The 18451-nt window shown below is 44.3% G+C and overlaps 1 protein-coding gene across 2 annotated transcripts in view; it reads right to left on the reverse strand.

Moving 5' to 3' along the window:
- Nucleotides 1-16506: 16506 nt before the first annotated feature.
- LOC138654087 (UDP-glucuronosyltransferase 2A2-like) overlaps nucleotides 16507-18451 on the reverse strand; it is a 142176-nt gene continuing 140231 nt past the window's right edge. For both annotated transcript variants that reach the window (XM_069743388.1, XM_069743389.1), the window contains one exon: nucleotides 16507-17195. In XM_069743388.1, coding sequence (XP_069599489.1) covers nucleotides 16916-17195 — 280 coding nt within the window. In that variant the 3' untranslated portion in view covers nucleotides 16507-16915. The remainder of the gene's footprint in view (nucleotides 17196-18451) is intronic.

The following is an 18451-nucleotide window of genomic DNA, read 5'->3' on the forward strand; positions in this document are numbered from 1 at the left end:
CGCACACAGTCACTGCCCACACTCCGCCCACACACTTCCCTCCTCCCGAATTGCAGCGTTTCTCAGACCCACATCCGCAGCAAAACGGCAGATCTTTTTTACATCTGTGGTTTTGCTGCTGATGTGCTCGACTCAATGCAAGTCTATGGGTGCAGAAACGCTGCAGATCCACACAAAAGAAGTGACATGCTGCAAAAAAAAAAAAGCTGTGTTTCGGTGTGGCTTTTTCCGCAGCATGTGCCCAACAAGTGTTATGAACTGGTGATTCAGAAACACAATGGACCTGGTGGTTAAGAGCACACAAAGTGACCTGATAGTTGCTAATAACATAGGACGAGCTCTGAGACGTGGAAACTCTGCTGACCGCAATCCCTAATCCTATCACACCACACTAGAGGTAGCCGTGGAGCGCTCCTGACCAGACCTAGGCGCCTCGGGCACAGCCTGAGAAACTAGCTAGCCCTGAAGATAGAAAAATAAGCCTACCTTGCCTCAGAGAAATTCCCCAAAGGAAAAGGCAGCCCCCCACATATAATGACTGTGAGTAAAGATGAAAATACAAACACAGAGATGAAATAGGTATTAGCAAAGTGAGGCCCGACTTACTGAATAGACCGAGGATAGTAAAGATATCTTTGCGGTCAGCACAAAAACCTACAAACAACCACGCAGAGGGCGCAAAAAGACCCTCCGTACCGACTAACGGCACGGAGGTGCTTCCTCTGCGTCCCAGAGCTTCCAGCAAGCAAGAAAAACCAATATAGCAAGCTGGACAGAAAAAATAGCAAACAAAAGTAACACAAGCAGAACTTAGCTTATGCAGAGCAGACAGGCCACAAGATGATCCAGGAGAGAGCAAAACCAATACTGGAACATTGACTGGAGGCAAGGAACAAAGAACTAGGTGGAGTTAAATAGAGCAGCACCTAACGACCTAACCTCGTCACCTGAGGAAGGAAACTCAGAAGCCGCAGCCCCACTCACATCCACCAGATGAAGCTCATGGACAGAACCAGCCGAAGTACCACTCATGACCACAGGAGGGAGCTTGACCACAGAATTCACAACAGTACCCCCCCTTGAGGAGGGGTCACCGAACCCTCACCAGAGCCCCCAGGCCGACCAGGATGAGCCAAATGAAAGGCACGAACCAGATCGGCAGCATGAACATCAGAGGCAAAGACCCAGGAATTATCTTCCTGACCATAACCCTTCCACTTAACCAGGTACTGGAGTTTCCGTCTCGAAATACGAGAATCCAAAATCTTCTCCACTATATACTCCAACTCCCCCTCAACCAAAACCGGAGCAGGAGGATCAACGGATGGAACCACAGGTGCCACGTATCTCCGCAACAATGACCTATGGAACACATTATGGATGGAAAAAGAAGCTGGAAGGGTCAAACGAAAAGACACAGGATTAAGAACCTCAGAAACCCTATACGGACCAATGAAACGAGGCTTAAACTTAGGAGAGGAAACTTTCATAGGAATATAACGAGACGACAACCAAACCAAATCCCCAACACGAAGTCGGGAACCCACACAGCGCCTGCGGTTAGCGAAACGTTGAGCCTTCTCCTGGGACAATGTCAAATTGTCCACTACATGAGTCCAAATCTGCTGCAACCTATCCACCACAGTATCCACATCAGGACAGTCCGAAGACTCAACCTGCCCTGAAGAGAAACGAGGATGGAAACCAGAATTGCAGAAAAACGGCGAAACCAAAGTAGCCGAGCTGGCCCGATTATTAAGGGCGAACTCAGCCAAAGGCAAAAAGGACACCCAATCATCCTGATCAGCAGAAACAAAACATCTCAGATATGTTTCCAAGGTCTGATTGGTTCGTTCAGTTTGGCCATTTGTCTGAGGATGGAATGCCGAGGAAAAAGACAAATCAATGCCCATCCTAGCACAAAAGGCTCACCAAAACCTCGAAACAAACTGGGAACCTCTGTCAGAAACGAAGTTCTCCGGAATGCCATGTAAACGAACCACATGTTGGAAAAACAATGGCACCAAATCAGAGGAGGAAGGCAATTTAGACAAGGGTACCAAATGGACCATCTTAGAGAAGCAATCACAAACCACCCAAATGACCGATATCTTTTGAGAGACGGGGAGATCCGAAATAAAATCCATAGAGATATGTGTCCAGGGCCTCTTCGGGACCGGCAAGGGCAAAAGCAACCCACTGGCACGAGAACAGCAGGGCTTAGCCCGAGCACAAATCCCACAGGACTGCACAAACGAACACACATCCCGCGACAGAAATGTCGAGATCACACTCAGTCGGAGCAGCCTTTGGAAGTGGGAAATCACCAGAAATAATACACAAGACACGTCTTGTATAGTGTATCACTGGGAAGTCTCTGAAGCACGCCTGCCTTCAAGGTGCTACCCCTTCTTTATATAGTTGTTTCAGTAGGTTTAGTGGTTATACAAGTTTTGCATGTTTAAACAAAGAGACAAAACAGGAAAGAAAGAAAAGAAAAGAAAACAGTTTCGTGGGTGGCAGTTTCACAACAAACAGTACAAAGGCAATTCCACAGACAAGAAAAACAGGATTTCATACTATAGCTAAAATGTCCTTGAATGGACAGGTCAATATTTATCACAAATTCTTTTTTTTTTATTTTTGTTCATTGAGGTAATCATTTTTGTTCTGCTCTTCACAATCCCCCCTTTGACATATTCCATTCAAAACCTTGTCGATCATTTTAGTCATTCTTTTTGTGATATTACAAAAAAAAAAAACTTTATATTCTCGCATCCATTACACAAAATTTATTTGTGCATACCGAGATACCCTTGAGTACAACCTTGAATAATACATATATAATTACAATAACCATAACTGTATGTATTAGGCTTTGCATAATCCCGGTAACCCACCCACCGATCCCTCTGAACCAATTGGCCGGGTTAAGAAAAGAAAAGGTATCTGACCACCAGCTATCCTTATTTTGGTCATTGTCTTTGTCATACTGATCCCTGAGTCGTTGTACGTCTTTTAATTTAAATCTCATACTCATAGTACTATTCGGGTCTATATAATGACAGCAGGTGGGTCCGATGATTTGACACATACCCCCTTGTGAGGCAGTTAGGTAATCCAATACCAGGGTATGTTGGTTAGTGACTATTATAAGCTGATTCTGTACAGCTATACTAGTATTTAATATGTCCAATATATCCCAAATCTGATCATCTAGATAATCCGTGGCTCTAACTAATTTATCCCACATCTGTGTTAACATAGGATAAATAAAAATGGTACTAGCAATTTTGTTGGGAATTCCCATTTGTACTATATGCGGCCTCCCCGAGGGACGTGGTGAGTTATCTGCAGCTCTTTTATACAGTGTGTGCTTGGGCACGGCTTGCATATTCACTTGTTTATTTGAAATTATGAAAGTAGCCGAGGTTAGGCGTCCTAATGTACAAGTACCCTTTATACCTACGGGAAGCCATTTATATGCTCCTTCTCCGCATATCCAAAATGTACCCTCAGGCAGATCCCACAAAGCTGAGTGCTGCAATACCAATCTGTGAGCCAAATCCACAAAACTAGATACATTCTGAAGCATACACCAAGAGGGTTTTTGTCCCAAGGGGCTACAGTACCCGGCTGCGGGATTCCCACATACATGCATTCCGTTGACATACTCATTGGATTCATTACAAACCAGGTTCCCCGGCTTACTTGTACAACTGTTTGCATCACCTTGGGGGAACAACTCAGAATGTTCCCATTTTCTATTATGTATGTATCTTTCCAATACTGTAGGTTTGAAAGCATCAGAGGAAGGGGTGGTTGTACTGAAACTGAGCTGTAGATTTTCAGTGGGGACCTGTCCTAAATCAGTTAATCCAGTCTTATTCCTAGGTACCCATTTTCCTCCCTTGAATGCTAAATATTGTAAGTTGTCTATTTTTCCTGTAAGATTGCCCTGCCACCAAGGAAATTCTACCCATCCCACAATTGGTATGGCGATTGTAGTATTCCATAGTCTAGTATTGCCAGGTTGGTTGTTGGCCAGGTTGTCTGAACAATTAGGCCAAGCGAATATTTCTTCAGCTGACACGGGAACTGCTAGAAAAGGTATACTTGTGGCTGATACTGGTGAATGGGTACAGATCCAACAATCTGCCAGGGGTTGCGTATTATTTAACAAGTCATGCACTAATTTTCTATGATGTTGTACGAATCTATTGTTCAAAGGGGCTAGAGAATTCAGTCTTTCCCATGCCTCCGTTGAGGTTAACATTATTAACATCAATATCATGAGTCTTATACTGCTTTTTTGCAATGGCTTGCATGTATCCATGATGCCTTTCCTTCAAGCTTGACTGCTGTTGGAGTTGTTAACAGGACTTGGAAAGGTCCGTCAAATCTCGGTTCCAGAGTCTTTCTGGTGTGTCTTTTCACGTAGACTTGATCACCAGGTTCCAACTTGTGGCCTCCTTCGAGATTTTCTGGATCTGGAAGGGAAGCAAAAACTTGCGAATGCACTTTAGTTAAACGTTTTTGTAATTCTTGTACATAAGCAGTTAAAGTCTCAGTATTCAACATCAGTTGTTGTGGAAAATAACAACCCAAATTTGCTGCTCTACCAAAAAGAATCTCATGTGGTGACAGCTTAGCCTTCCCCCTTGGGGTGTTTCGGATGGAATACAGGGCAAGTGGTAGACACTCGGTCCAAGGCTTTCCTGTTTCTGCCATGGCCTTCTGGATTTTTAATTTTATTGTCCCATTTAATCTTTCCACTTTACCTGAACTCTGTGGATGATATGGAGTGTGAAATTGGTTTTCTACTCCCAACATTTTCATAACATTCTGGAATATTTCCCCAGTAAAATGGGTACCCCTATCTGACTCGATCACCTCAGGCATGCCGTAACGGGGTATCAGTTCATGTGCTATTTTAATGGCAGTAGTTTTTGCTGAGGCTTTACGAACTGGATAAGCCTCTGGCCACCCTGAGAACATGTCCACACACACAAGCACATATTCGTATCCATTGTACCTAGGAAGTTGGATGTAGTCGATCTGGAGTCTTTGAAAGGGATACAGTGGTCTTACATGATGCTTGGTTGGGGTTTTAATGGCCTGACCTGGATTGTGTGCCAGGCATATAGCGCATGCAGCACACATGTTCCGAGCAAAATTACCAAAGCCTGGAGCCAACCACCTTTCTTTTACCTTGAGCGTCATACCATTTGCCGACACATGCGTGGGTAGGTGGAGGTTTCTTGCCACTGCGGGGTACCAGGCTCTGGGTAAACACAACAAAGTTCCTTTTTTCCATAATCCTTGCTGATCTTCTGCCCCTTTTTTCTGCCACTGCCCTCATTCTTCGTCGTCTACCTGTTTCTGAGCTTCCTTCAATCTTTCCTCATCATCTTCAGAGCTATCTAGTGTGTGGGCATGATGTAAGGGTTTATGTGCTGCCTGTTTTGCTGCCTTATCGGCTTTATCATTACCCCTGGCTTCCTCGGTGTCGAGTCTCACATGTGCAGCTACCTTTATCACCGCTATTTCTTTAGTTTCTTGTGCTGCCTCCAGAATCTGTCTAATGAGGGAGGCATGTTTAACAGGTTGGCCTGAAGCAGTCATATAACCTCTGGCTCTCCATATTACGCCAAAATCGAAAATAATGCCATGTGCATATCTAGAATCAGTGTATATGTTTGCTGTCTGATCTTTGGCTATTTTTTGAGCTTCAACTAATGCCGTAAGTTCTGCTTCTTGTGCAGACTGATTAGCAGGGAGAGGTTCTGCTTTCAGCACTTCATGCTGAGTTACTACCGCATAACCTGTATGAAATTGTCCATTCATATCTGCATATCTACTGCCATCTATGAAAAGTTCAAATGTAGCATTACAGAGTGGCTTGTCACGTACATTACATAAGCCCTGAGTCTCTTGTTCCATTAATTGTACACAATCATGCATTGACTTTGATGGGTCAAAGGAGTTGGAGAGTGCAGTTTCAAAGGAGTTGGAGAGTGCAGTTTCCTCAGGTATGGTACCCCCCTCAGACTCTAAAGGGAGCAAAGACGCGAGATTAAGAGTCTGAATCCTGGCAAAGGAAATGTTGGGCGGCAGTAGTAGGGAACATTGGAGACGGAGGTGTCTGGCCATTGAAATATGTTTAGGTTGGACCTGGTTAAGAATGCCATGTACATCATGAGTGGTCTGAACTAGAAGTGGGTGATCAAGAACAATCTCAGAAGCTTTATCTAATAACAGTGAAATTGCGGCTACTACTCTTACACAAGAAGGTGCGGCTCTAGCTACAGGGTCCAGATGAGCTGATATGTATGCCACAGGTCTCTGTTTGTTTCCATGTTTTTGTGTGAGCACCCCTGTAGCATGTGAGGATATCTCAGCTGCCATCAATTGAAAAGGTTTAGTGTAGTCTGGGAGTCCCAAAGCCGGAGCTGATACCAGTGCTGTTTTCAAAGAGGAAAATGACTGTTTAGCCTCTTCACTGAGTGAATATGGTGTGTTGGCAATACAGTCATATAAAGGCTGCATGAGTTGACTTGCATGTATGATCCACTGTCTACAGTGTGAAACAATACCTAGGAAAGCACGCAGCTGTTTGTGATTCCTGGGTTCAAGCATGTTACGTATGGCTTCCGTACGTTGAGGTGTGAGGTGTCTGATGCCCTGTGATATGCAGTGACCTAAAAACACGACTGTTTGTTGACAAGCCTGGAGTTTCTGTCTATTTACTTTACAGCCTTCTTGCGCTAGGAAAATTAAGAAATTAACAGTTGAGGTAACTGCCGTCTGCTCATCAGGGCAACAAATAAGTAAGTCATCTACATACTGTAGAATGACTACTCCTGGTTCTGGGATGAAATTTTTTAGCACGGTCTGCATTGCTTCAGAGTACAAAGTTGGTGAGTGTACCATACCTTGTGGCAATCTTGTCCATGCTAATTGTTTACCCTTGAATGTAAAGGCAAACAAATGCCAACAGTTCTTATGTAGTGGCACAGAAAAAAATGCGTTTGATAAGTCAATTACCGTAAAATATGCAGCAGTGCTGGGAATTTGAGACAGTAAAGTATGAGGATTCGGTACCACAGGGGTGACCGGTGCCAAAACCTTATTGATTTCCCGTAAGTCGTGCACCATGCGATATTTCACCATAGTTTCTTTGGAGGACACTTTCTTTTTAACAGGATATAAGGGTGTATTGGCGGGTGACCTGATTTCTACCAAAACACCTTGTAACACATAATCCTGAATTTGTTGAGAAATCGCCTGTTCTTGCTGGGCGCTGATGGGGTATTGCCTAAGCTGAGGTAATAATGGTTCCCGGGGCAGTTTCTAACAGTATAGGAGCTACTGATAAAAATCCTACATCAGTGTCTCCTTTTGCCCATAGGCTGTCAGGAACCCGAGACAAGTCAATTTTTGCTTGTTGAGTGTAAATTTCGGGAAAATCCTCCATTGCCTGTATTCTAACATATGGTTCCAGAGTTTCTGCATCTTCAGGGATGGTCAGCATAACTGTGCCATCTTCTCTAAAATGGATGTTTGCATGCATTTTACTTAAGACATCAGTACCCAACAAGCAGGTAGGTGCACCTTTAGCAAATAAAAATTTGGATACAAAAGTTTTAGGGCCAAAGCTCACATTTAAAGGTTTTGTAAAGGGCAACGCCTGAATTTTACCATCATACCCTTCTGCATATGTAACCTTTGAGGATATATTGTCAGGATATGGTAAAAAGTCCTGATTTAAAATGGAGGATGTTGCTCCCGTATCTATCAGAAAAGGTACATTTTTACCCTCAACTTCAACTTGTATTATTGGTCTTCTAGAAGGAAGAGAGACCTGCATAACTTTCAGTCATTCTGAGCTGTCTGTTTGATCAGGCACTGGGTTATTTATCCTATTTTTGGGTACAAAGGTTCCTGAATCTATATCTGCTTTTCTCTTCCTACATTCCCTTTGGAAATGTCCTGGCTTCTTACAGTAATGACAAGTAAACTTTTGATTAGCAGAGCCAGTATTAGCCTGTGCAATTCTTACTGGCTTAGAATTTTCTCTTAAGTCCATTTCTATCCCTACAGCTTTCTGTCTAGCCAGGTGTGGGTCTTCCAAGGTTCTCCAATCAGGGGTTGCGGCCTTAAGCTTTTCCTTCACTTTTGGAGACAATCCATCTATAAAGGTTTTTGTAACTAACCTCATCATTCCTGGAGCGGTTAGATCCATGCCTTCATCTCTGAAATTATTTTCTACACTTAGATAATATTCGTCTACTGATTGTCCAGATTTCTGAGCCACCACTCCCGTTGTTCCTCTCTGCCTCTGTCTCTCCCTCATGAAAACCATTAAGTGATCTACAAATTGTGTACCTGATTCTATCGTTTGTAAGGCACCATCTCCTGCTTGGGGCCTATGTACCTGTAGATTTGCTAATAGCTCCTGGAAGAGTCCAGGAGTCATTTTCATTCTACATAATTCTTCTCCATCTGCCCAAACTCCAGCGTGAGTCTGCATAATTTGCTGTATATATTGTGCAAATCTAACTGGACACTGGGTGGGATCTGGTGCGTTATGCAAGAGAGACATGCCTTCAGCGGGGGACCAAGGGAAATATTGTCGAGTTTGGTGATATCTAGTTCCCATTACTCCGTCAGCACCAGGTTCCCTAAAGGGTCTTGGTACTACCCTAACAGGGGCAAGTACAGCGCCATGTCTAGGTGTACCACAGGCTAGGCAATCATTTCTCCAGTCTGGATTTTGTTGTCCACAGTGCGGACATACCCATCCTCCTGGTCCGGCTAAACTTTGAGGTGGTGTTTGGAGAAAAGATGGGGCATGTGGGTTAAGGTATGGGGGTGGGGTATTTTTAGATTCCACATTTTGTTTTTCTCCACAGCCTGTGGGTCTAATACACCACTTTTTACTCTGTTGATTATATGTCCATCCCTCATTTTATGCTACCCTAGAGACATCAATCAATGCTTGGATCTGATCTATCCATTTCTTGTCTCTGATTATGCCTTTTTTCCTTTCCTGAATTCCTTCCCATAGTTTTCTACTAAAAGCTTCTGCCCTAGTAACTCCAAACTTACTAAAAATCTTTTTCAGCCCCTTAGTGGCATCTTCACCACTTCTCTCCTTTATGATAGTATAGATATCTAATTCTTCTGGTTCCGACTTTGTTTGCTTATTCCCCATTTTCTTATCCTGAGCTTTCTTGCCCTAGGTGGCGTTTGGGTATGAGAATACCTCGTTACCTTCTTCCTAAGGAGCTAGGATGTCTTTTTCTTGCCCTAGGTGGCGTTTGGGTATGAGAATACCTCGTTACCTTCTTCCTAAGGAGCTGTGTTGATGTAAGAAAATCCTGATTCCTACACCTATAGCAAACAACACAAATGCAACCAGACAGAAAAAGAAAAAGAACATACAACGTATCTTGTCCCAGGCTAATTTATCTGTCCTGGGCTTATACTATCACATACAACGTATCCTTGTCCCAGGCTAATTTATCTGTCCTGGGCTCATACTATCATACACTTATCCGTCACCAGGTTTTTGTCAAAGACAGGATCAGAGATTGAACATAGGCGCGGAGGTCTCCCCGAAAGGATGCAACCACGTTGCCCAGTGGGACAGTCACTTCTTCTGTTTCAACCCCCTGGGCGGCTTATAGGGCTATTCCCAACTTCCACACACCTTCTATTCACATTCACTCTCATTCAATGCCATACTCCGTGAGGTGATCAATTCCTAAATAGTTCAAGAACCCGAGCTATAGGTATCCTCCTCTACTAGAACTACCCGCTAAAGAACACGACACAGAAAATCTTACGGACAGTGCAGGGCAGATATAAGAGATCTAACAGTGTCTCTTGCCTGGCCAGGTTTTTGTTCATCTGCCGTCCATTATCCCAGATTCTCTTTTCGTTCGTATTCTGCCGGTGTTCTTGAAGGAATACACAGACCTCGGGTCCCTGTTCAGGCGCCAGGAAATGTCGAGATCACACTCAGTCGGAGCAGCCTTTGGAAGTGGGAAATCACCAGAAATAATACACAAGACACGTCTTGTATAGTGTATCACTGGGAAGTCTCTGAAGCACGCCTGCCTTCAAGGTGCTACCCCTTCTTTATATAGTTGTTTCAGTAGGTTTAGTGGTTATACAAGTTTTGCATGTTTAAACAAAGAGACAAAACAGGAAAGAAAGAAAAGAAAAGAAAACAGTTTCGTGGGTGGCAGTTTCACAACAAACAGTACAAAGGCAATTCCACAGACAAGAAAAACAGGATTTCATACTATAGCTAAAATGTCCTTGAATGGACAGGTCAATATTTATCACAAATTCTTTTTTTTTATTTTTGTTCATTGAGGTAATCATTTTTGTTCTGCTCTTCACAGAGACGGCCACCAAAAGGATCTAGCCACCAAATCTCTGGTACCAAAGATTCCAGGATGACCAGCCAACACCGAACAATGAACCTCAGAGATAACTCTATTCGTCCATTTATCAGGGACAAACAGTTTCTCCGCTGGGCAACGGTCAGGTCTATTAGCCTGAAATTTTTGCAGCACCCGCCGCAAATCAGGGGAGATGGCAGACAAAATTACCCCCTATTTGAGAATACCCGCCGGCTCAGGCAAACCCGGAGAGTCGGGCACAAAACTCCTAGAAAGGGCATCCGCCTTCACATTCTTAGAGCCCGGAAGGTACGAAACCACAAAGTCAAAACGGGAGAAAAACAGCGACCAACGAGCCTGTCTAGGATTCAACCATTTGGCAGACTCGAGATAAGTCAAGTTCTTGTGATCAGTCAAGACCACCACGCGATGCTTAGCTCCTTCAAGCCAATGACGCCACTCCTCGAATGCCCACTTCATGGCCAGCAACTCTCGATTGCCAACATCATAATTACGCTCAGCAGGCGAAAACTTCCTGGAAAAGAAGGCACATGGTTTCATCACCGAGCCATCAGAACTTCTTTGCGACAAAACAGCCCCTGCTCCAATCTCAGAAGCATCAACCTCGACCTGGAACGGGAGCGAAACATCTGGCTGGCACAACACAGGGGCAGAAGAAAAACGACGCTTCAACTCCTGAAAAGCTTCCACAGCAGCAGAAGACCAATTGACCACATCAGCACCCTTCTTGGTCAAATCAGTCAACGGTTTAGCAATACTAGAAAATTTATTGATGAAGCGACGATAAAAATTAGCAAAGCCCAGGAACTTTTGCAGACTCTTCAGAGATGTTGGCTGAGTCCACTCATAAATGGCCTGAACTTTAACAGGGTCCATCTCGATAGTAGAAGGGGAAAAAAATGAAACCCAAAAATGAAACCTTCTGAACACCAAAGAGACACTTTGACCCCTTCACAAACAAAGAATTAGCACGCAGGACCTGGAACACCATTCTAACCTGCTTCACGTGAGACTCCCAATCATCCGAGAAGACCAAAATATCATCCAAGTATACAATCAGGAATTTATCCAGGTACTCTCGGAAGATGTCATGCATAAAGGACTGAAATACTGATGGAGCATTGGAAATCCCGAATGGCATAACCAGGTACTCAAAATGGCCCTCGGGCGTATTAAATGCTGTTTTCCATTCATCGCCCTGTTTAATACGCACAAGATTATACGCACCACGAAGATCTATCTTGGTGAACCAACTAGCCCCCTTAATCCGAGCAAACAAATCAGACAGCAGCGGCAAGGGGTACTGAAATTTGACTGTGATTTTATTTAGAAGGCGGTAATCAATACAAGGTCTCAGCGAACCATCCTTCTCGGCCACAAAAAAGAATCCCGCTCCCAATGGTGACGACGACGGGCGAATATGACCCTTCTCCAAGGATTCCTTTACGTAACTCCGCATAGCGGCGTGCTCAGGCACAGACAAATTAAACAGTCGACCTTTATGTAACTTACTACCAGGAATCAAATTGATAGCACAATCGCAATCCCTATGCGGAGGTAGGGCACTGGACTTGGGCTTATCAAATACATCCCGGTAATCTGACAAGAACTCTGGGACCTCAGAAGGGGTGGATGACGAAACAGACAGAAATGGAACATCACCATGCACCCCCTGACAACCCCAGCTGGACACAGACATAGATTTCCAATCCAATACTGGGTTATGGACTTGTAGCCATGGCAACCCGAACACGACCACATCATGCAGATTATGCAACACCAAAAAGCGAATATCCTCCTGGTGCGCCGGAGCCATGCACATGGTCAGTTGGGTCCAGTACTGAGGCTTATTCTTGGCCAAAGGCATAGCATCAATTCCTCTCAGTGGAATAGGATACTGCAAGGGCTCCAAGAAAAACCCACAGCGCCCAGCAAACTCCAAGTCCATCAAATTCAGGGCAGCGCCTGAATCCACAAATGCCATGACAGAATAGGACGACAAAGAGCAGATCAAAGTAACGGACAAAAGAAATTTCGACTGTACCGTACCAATGGTGGCAGACCTAGCGAACCGCTTAGTGCGCTTAGGACAATCGGAAATAGCATGAGTGGAATCACCACAGTAAAAACACAGCCCATTCCGATGTCTGTGTTCTTGCCGTTCAGCTCTGGTCAAAGTCCTATCACATTGCATAGGCTCAGGTTTATGTTCAGATAATACCGCCAAATGGTGCACAGTTTTATGCTCACGTAAGCGTCGATCGATCTGAATGGCCAAAGACATAGACTCATTCAGACCAGCAGGCATAGGAAATCCCACCATGACATCCTTAAGGGCTTCAGAGAGACCCTTTCTGAAAATTGCTGCCAGCGCACATTCATTCCATTGAGTGAGCACAGACCACTTCCTAAACTTCTGACAATATATCTCTACCTCATCCTGACCCTGACACAGAGCCAGCAAATTTTTCTCTGCCTGATCCACTGAATTAGGTTCATCATAAAGCAATCCGAGCACCAGAAAAAACGCATCAATATTACATAATGCAGGATCTCCTGGCGCAAGGGAAAATGCCCAGTCTTGAGGGTCGCCACGTAATAAAGAAATAATGATCTTAACTTGTTGAACTGGGTCACCAGAGGAGCGGGGTTTCAAAGCCAGAAATAGTTTACAATTATTTTTAAAACTCAGAAACTTAGCTCTATCTCCAGAAAACAAATCAGGAATAGGAATTCTAGGTTCTAACATAGAATTCTGAACCACAAAGTCTTGAATATTTTGTACTCTTGCAGTGAGATGATCCACACAAGTAGACAGACCCTTAATGTCCATCACTACACCTGTGTCCTGAACCACCCAAATGTCTAGGGGAAAAGAAAGACAAAACACAGTGCAGAGAAAAAAAAATGGTCTCAGAACTTCTCTTTTCCCTCTATTGAGAAGCATTAGTACTTTGGGCCTCCAGTACTGTTATGAACTGGTGATTCAGAAACACAATGGACCTGGTGGTTAAGAGCACACAAAGTGACCTGATAGTTGCTAATAACATAGGACGAGCTCTGAGACGTGGAAACTCTGCTGACCGCAATCCCTAATCCTATCACACCACACTAGAGGTAGCCGTGGAGCGCTCCTGACCAGACCTAGGCGCCTCGGGCACAGCCTGAGAAACTAGCTAGCCCTGAAGATAGAAAAATAAGCCTACCTTGCCTCAGAGAAATTCCCCAAAGGAAAAGGCAGCCCCCCACATATAATGACTGTGAGTAAAGATGAAAATACAAACACAGAGATGAAATAGGTATTAGCAAAGTGAGGCCCGACTTACTGAATAGACCGAGGATAGTAAAGATATCTTTGCGGTCAGCACAAAAACCTACAAACAACCACGCAGAGGGCGCAAAAAGACCCTCCGTACCGACTAACGGCACGGAGGTGCTTCCTCTGCGTCCCAGAGCTTCCAGCAAGCAAGAAAAACCAATATAGCAAGCTGGACAGAAAAAATAGCAAACAAAAGTAACACAAGCAGAACTTAGCTTATGCAGAGCAGACAGGCCACAAGATGATCCAGGAGAGAACAAGACCAATACTGGAACATTGACTGGAGGCAAGGAACAAAGAACTAGGTGGAGTTAAATAGAGCAGCACCTAACGACCTAACCTCGTCACCTGAGGAAGGAAACTCAGAAGCCGCAGCCCCACTCACATCCACCAGATGAAGCTCATGGACAGAACCAACCGAAGTACCACTCATGACCACAGGAGGGAGCTTGACCACAGAATTCACAACAAACAAGTCTGCGGCTCCCATAAACCTACATTGGTTGTGCACTACACTGTGGATTTGATGCAATTCCGTGCGGCTGCGTACATCCACAGCGTCCAACCCTCAGGGTTCAGATGTTATAGCATTGTGGATGAGATTTCAAGAAATCCCATGTCCACTATGTGTGCACCGACGCCCGCGGCTCACCTGAGGAGAAGGACATATGGCGCCTCTTTCCAGACTGCAGCATGTCAGTTTATCTTGCGGAAACGTGAGTCTCCACGAGATAAATCTCACCCATACAATGTATTGGATGCGGTGATTCCACACGGTTCAAAGAACACATGCGGAATCACCTGTGTTCAAAAGCAGGCAGAGCTTTGGATGCAGCGGACATGTGCTGCGTCCAAAGCGCTGCCGATTACTGACTGTGTGCACCTACCCTCACACTGCAGGTCTTGAATAAATGCACCTCACTAGCTTTAACTAAGAACCAGGACCTGTGTTCACTAGGTGTGTCAGTCTGCTAAATGAAGCAAAGTCTAGGGTGCTGGAGTTAGTGAGTGACCAGCTATGATGTGTGTAGATAAGAGAGAGACAAGATGGGGTCTGCATGCATGGTGCTGGTGTAATAGTATGCAGGTACTGAGTGTGTCACCCCGGAACAGACAGACCAACAGTTGAGGGGTTTAATGACAGGAATCAGGTTCTCCTCGCAGGGAGGAAGCAGTAGAATATAACTAACAATAAAACAGTGCAAAAATATGGGAGTCAAACAGTGTAACAGAAGTAAGCAGGATTTCTTGAGAAAAAGAACACTTATCAGTCTGATGAGGACTTGCTTGAAGGGTCATCTTCTCCAATGTAGGCGCCGAGAAACAGCGGCACTTGTTGTCCCTCCATTGTCCCTGGGCTGAGTAGTCTCTAGGAACCCGCTGCCTGGGGTTTCGGGAGTTAATGTGATATGCACAGGCTCTGAGTCTTTAGCTTTTACAGCCCAGCCTATCCCAGGAAAACTATGGTCAGTCTATTATTAAGTCTCTCACCAGGAATCAAGGGCTCTGCACTGATACCGTGGGTACCAGGGGTCACAATCTCTGTTCTGATACCGTGGGTACCAGGGGGTCACAGTCTCTGCACGGGCCAATGTCTCTGCACAGGTCTCAAAGCGCCCCTCTCCAGTCACAGCAGAGTCTGCTTTCATGTACTCACAAGATGCAGTCTTTCTGGGCAATCTCCCTGTATTTGTCCTCTGACCGTGAACTGCTCTGACAGCTGCTCACGCTGCTCTGCTCCTTGCGCGTGCCCCTTTCTTGCTCTCTGCCTGGCTTCCTTCCTGTCCCAGTCTCTAAGTCTGCCCCCTTGGGAACCTGTAGCACAGCTCAATGGTTCCAGGCACGGAGCCGAGAAGGTAACCGCCCCGGGACTCTTCTTATGCTTCACCAACTTACACTGGAAGCTTCTGGAGCTAGAGCTGAAGCGAATACCGACATATGGTCAGATTGTGCCTCTTCTGTGTATGAAGTTTGCTTGGGAAAGAAGGACTGTAATATACATTAGGATAGCATTGGCCGACTGATCATTTGACAAACATTTATCTATTCGATTCATCCTTACACAAAAACGATTGCCTCAGCTGAGTGTTCCTGTGGTTTTTAGGAAAAAAATGCTGCCAGACTCCTGTGGCAGCGGCTATCTTCCCAATGAACAAAACAATCAGCTGTTGAAATTCCAATGGCCAGATCTTTGCTTCCCCCCGACATCAATTGTCAGGGGTTGACAATCGGGAGGCCTCCATAAACATTAAAATTTCTGCCCCTCCTGCTGAAATTGAAAGGCTCAGATGACTTTAATGTGTATGGTGGCCTTCAGAGATTATATATTAACTGTGTAGGTAATACCACTCTATTTTTGTTCGGAGCGCGATCTGTCAAAACATTGGATCGCACTTGGACCAATATTATTCAATGGGGCCGCACACATGTCTGATTTTTCCTTGGACCAAGCCAGTCTTAAGAGAAAATTGCAGAATGTCTGAGCTACGCAAGTCAATAAGTGCACGGAAATAATCGGACTGCACTTAGACAACATTTCCGCGCTCTGACTGAATGCAGAAGATGGAGACATTTTGTTTTCCATCTTCTCCTCACAGTGTGCTCCAACACTGTCCTTTGAGTTTGATAAGAGTGGTATTTGCATAATTGGCCCAATTATCTCGGATGAGGGAATCTACGGACGTCTGACCCTAGCTTTAAATTCAGTAATTTGATATCTTATTCAGTTATAGCTGCTGATAACAAAGGAAGTGTATTATGCGTCTTTGCTTTTATTGTTTCTTCAATATAGTTATTTGAAGTTAAAATCATAGTACAATGGTTGCGATAAGTGGAGAACAGTCAAAACGGTGTTTCCTACTGTCCTATTTGTTTCCATCCTCTTAATTCTAAAACCACCAAATATTGCAGTAATTTCCTAATCTTTCAATATACATTTTTAGCACTACTGAAAATTTACAACAGCAAATCTGCCAGTTCTGACATCAAACTGTAACTAATAAAATGAGATAAATTTTCAATTTGTTAACAGCATGTAATGTCATGAATCTCATAGGGACACTGTAGCTTCGGGAGAGTTGATTTTGGTAGCATTGCTTTAAAAGAGAAATGATTGTACACATAACTGGCACCAATAACCGGCACAGCAAAATGAATATTGCTAATGTTTTTTCTGTTTCCTCCTGGCAGGATGGCATTTTCTGCAGCAAATTGAGAATATTTTCAATGTAACGTAGAGCATAACGAAAAGGCAGATAAGTAGGAAACCGATGACATCCAGGAGGTGGTACTGGTACCAGGTTAGTTCATGAGAAGCTGGCCGCAAATGCTTTGCTCCTTTGTGACGCATAACAAATTCTATCCAAAAAACAGCTCTATCTAGTGGTTTAAGTGGCTGGTCATGATGTATTTGTGATATCCGCATGGCATTTTCTTTATAACTAAAAGATAAAATGTTGGAAAAAGAGTTATTTAAGTTTTCTTTGCCTCCTTTTCCCTTACAAAACATCACGGTAAACAAATACCGATAAAAACTACTGGAGTGGCAGTGGATTTTCTGGAGTATATTTTTTTGTTACTTTATACCATTTTTTCCATTCAGTCATTTTTCTTCCAGACTAAAGGTACCTTCACACATAACGATATTGTTAACGATATCGTTGCTATTTGTGACGTAGCAACGATATCGTTAATGAAATCGTTATGTGTGACAGCGACCAACGATCAGGCCCCTGCTGGGAGATCGTTGGTCGCTGAATAAAGTCCAGAACTTTATTTCGTCGCTGGACTCCCTGAAGACATCGCTGGATCGGCGTGTGTGACACCGATCCAGCGATGTCTTCACTGGTAACCAGGGTAAACATCGGGTAACTAAGCGCAGGGCCGCGCTTAGTAACCCGATGTTTACCCTGGTTACCATGCTAAAAGTAAAAAAAAACAAACAGTACATACTTACCTACCGCTGTCTGTCCTCCAGCGCTCTGCTCTGCACTCCTCCTGTACTGTCTGTGAGCCGGAAAGCAGAGCGGTGACGTCACCGCTCTGCTTTCCGGCTCACAGACAGTACAGGAGGAGTGCAGAGAAGCAGAGCGCAGCGCTGGAGGACAGACAGCGGTAGGTAAGTATCTAGTGTTTGTTTTTTTTTACTTTTAGCATGGTAACCAGGGTAAACATCGGGTTACTAAGCGCGGCCCTGCGCTTAGTTACCCGATGTTTACCCTGGTTACCGGCATCGTTGGTCGCTGGAGAGCGGTCTGTGTGACAGCTCTCCAGCGACCAAACAGCGACGCTGCAGCGATCCGGATCGTTGTCGGTATCGCTGCAGCGTCGCTAAATGTGAAGGGGCCTTAAGAAAAAACCTTTAACACTGTGTAACATTTATATTGCATATATATCACCTCCATTATTTACCCGCGCAAGTATTGTTTTAATTGTCCCAATGATCTCAACATTTTTAACCACTTTCTTATAAAAAGCTCTGCAAGTTCAGACAAATCCTTTATAGACATACTGTAAATCTAATCGCTAATATTTTTAGTCTTGCCTATTGCCTCTGATTTTGGAATAAATTACTTGCCTCTGATTTCACCTTTCCTGAGCAATAAGGTTCTTTTAGTTCTTATAAGACCATTTGGACAAGTCTGTAATCGGAACAAGCTTTCGTTAGAAAGCTCATTTGTCTGATTTAGCTCATGTT

Source organism: Ranitomeya imitator, chromosome 1 (genome assembly GCF_032444005.1).
Source record: "Ranitomeya imitator isolate aRanImi1 chromosome 1, aRanImi1.pri, whole genome shotgun sequence".
NCBI lineage: Eukaryota > Metazoa > Chordata > Amphibia > Anura > Dendrobatidae > Ranitomeya > Ranitomeya imitator.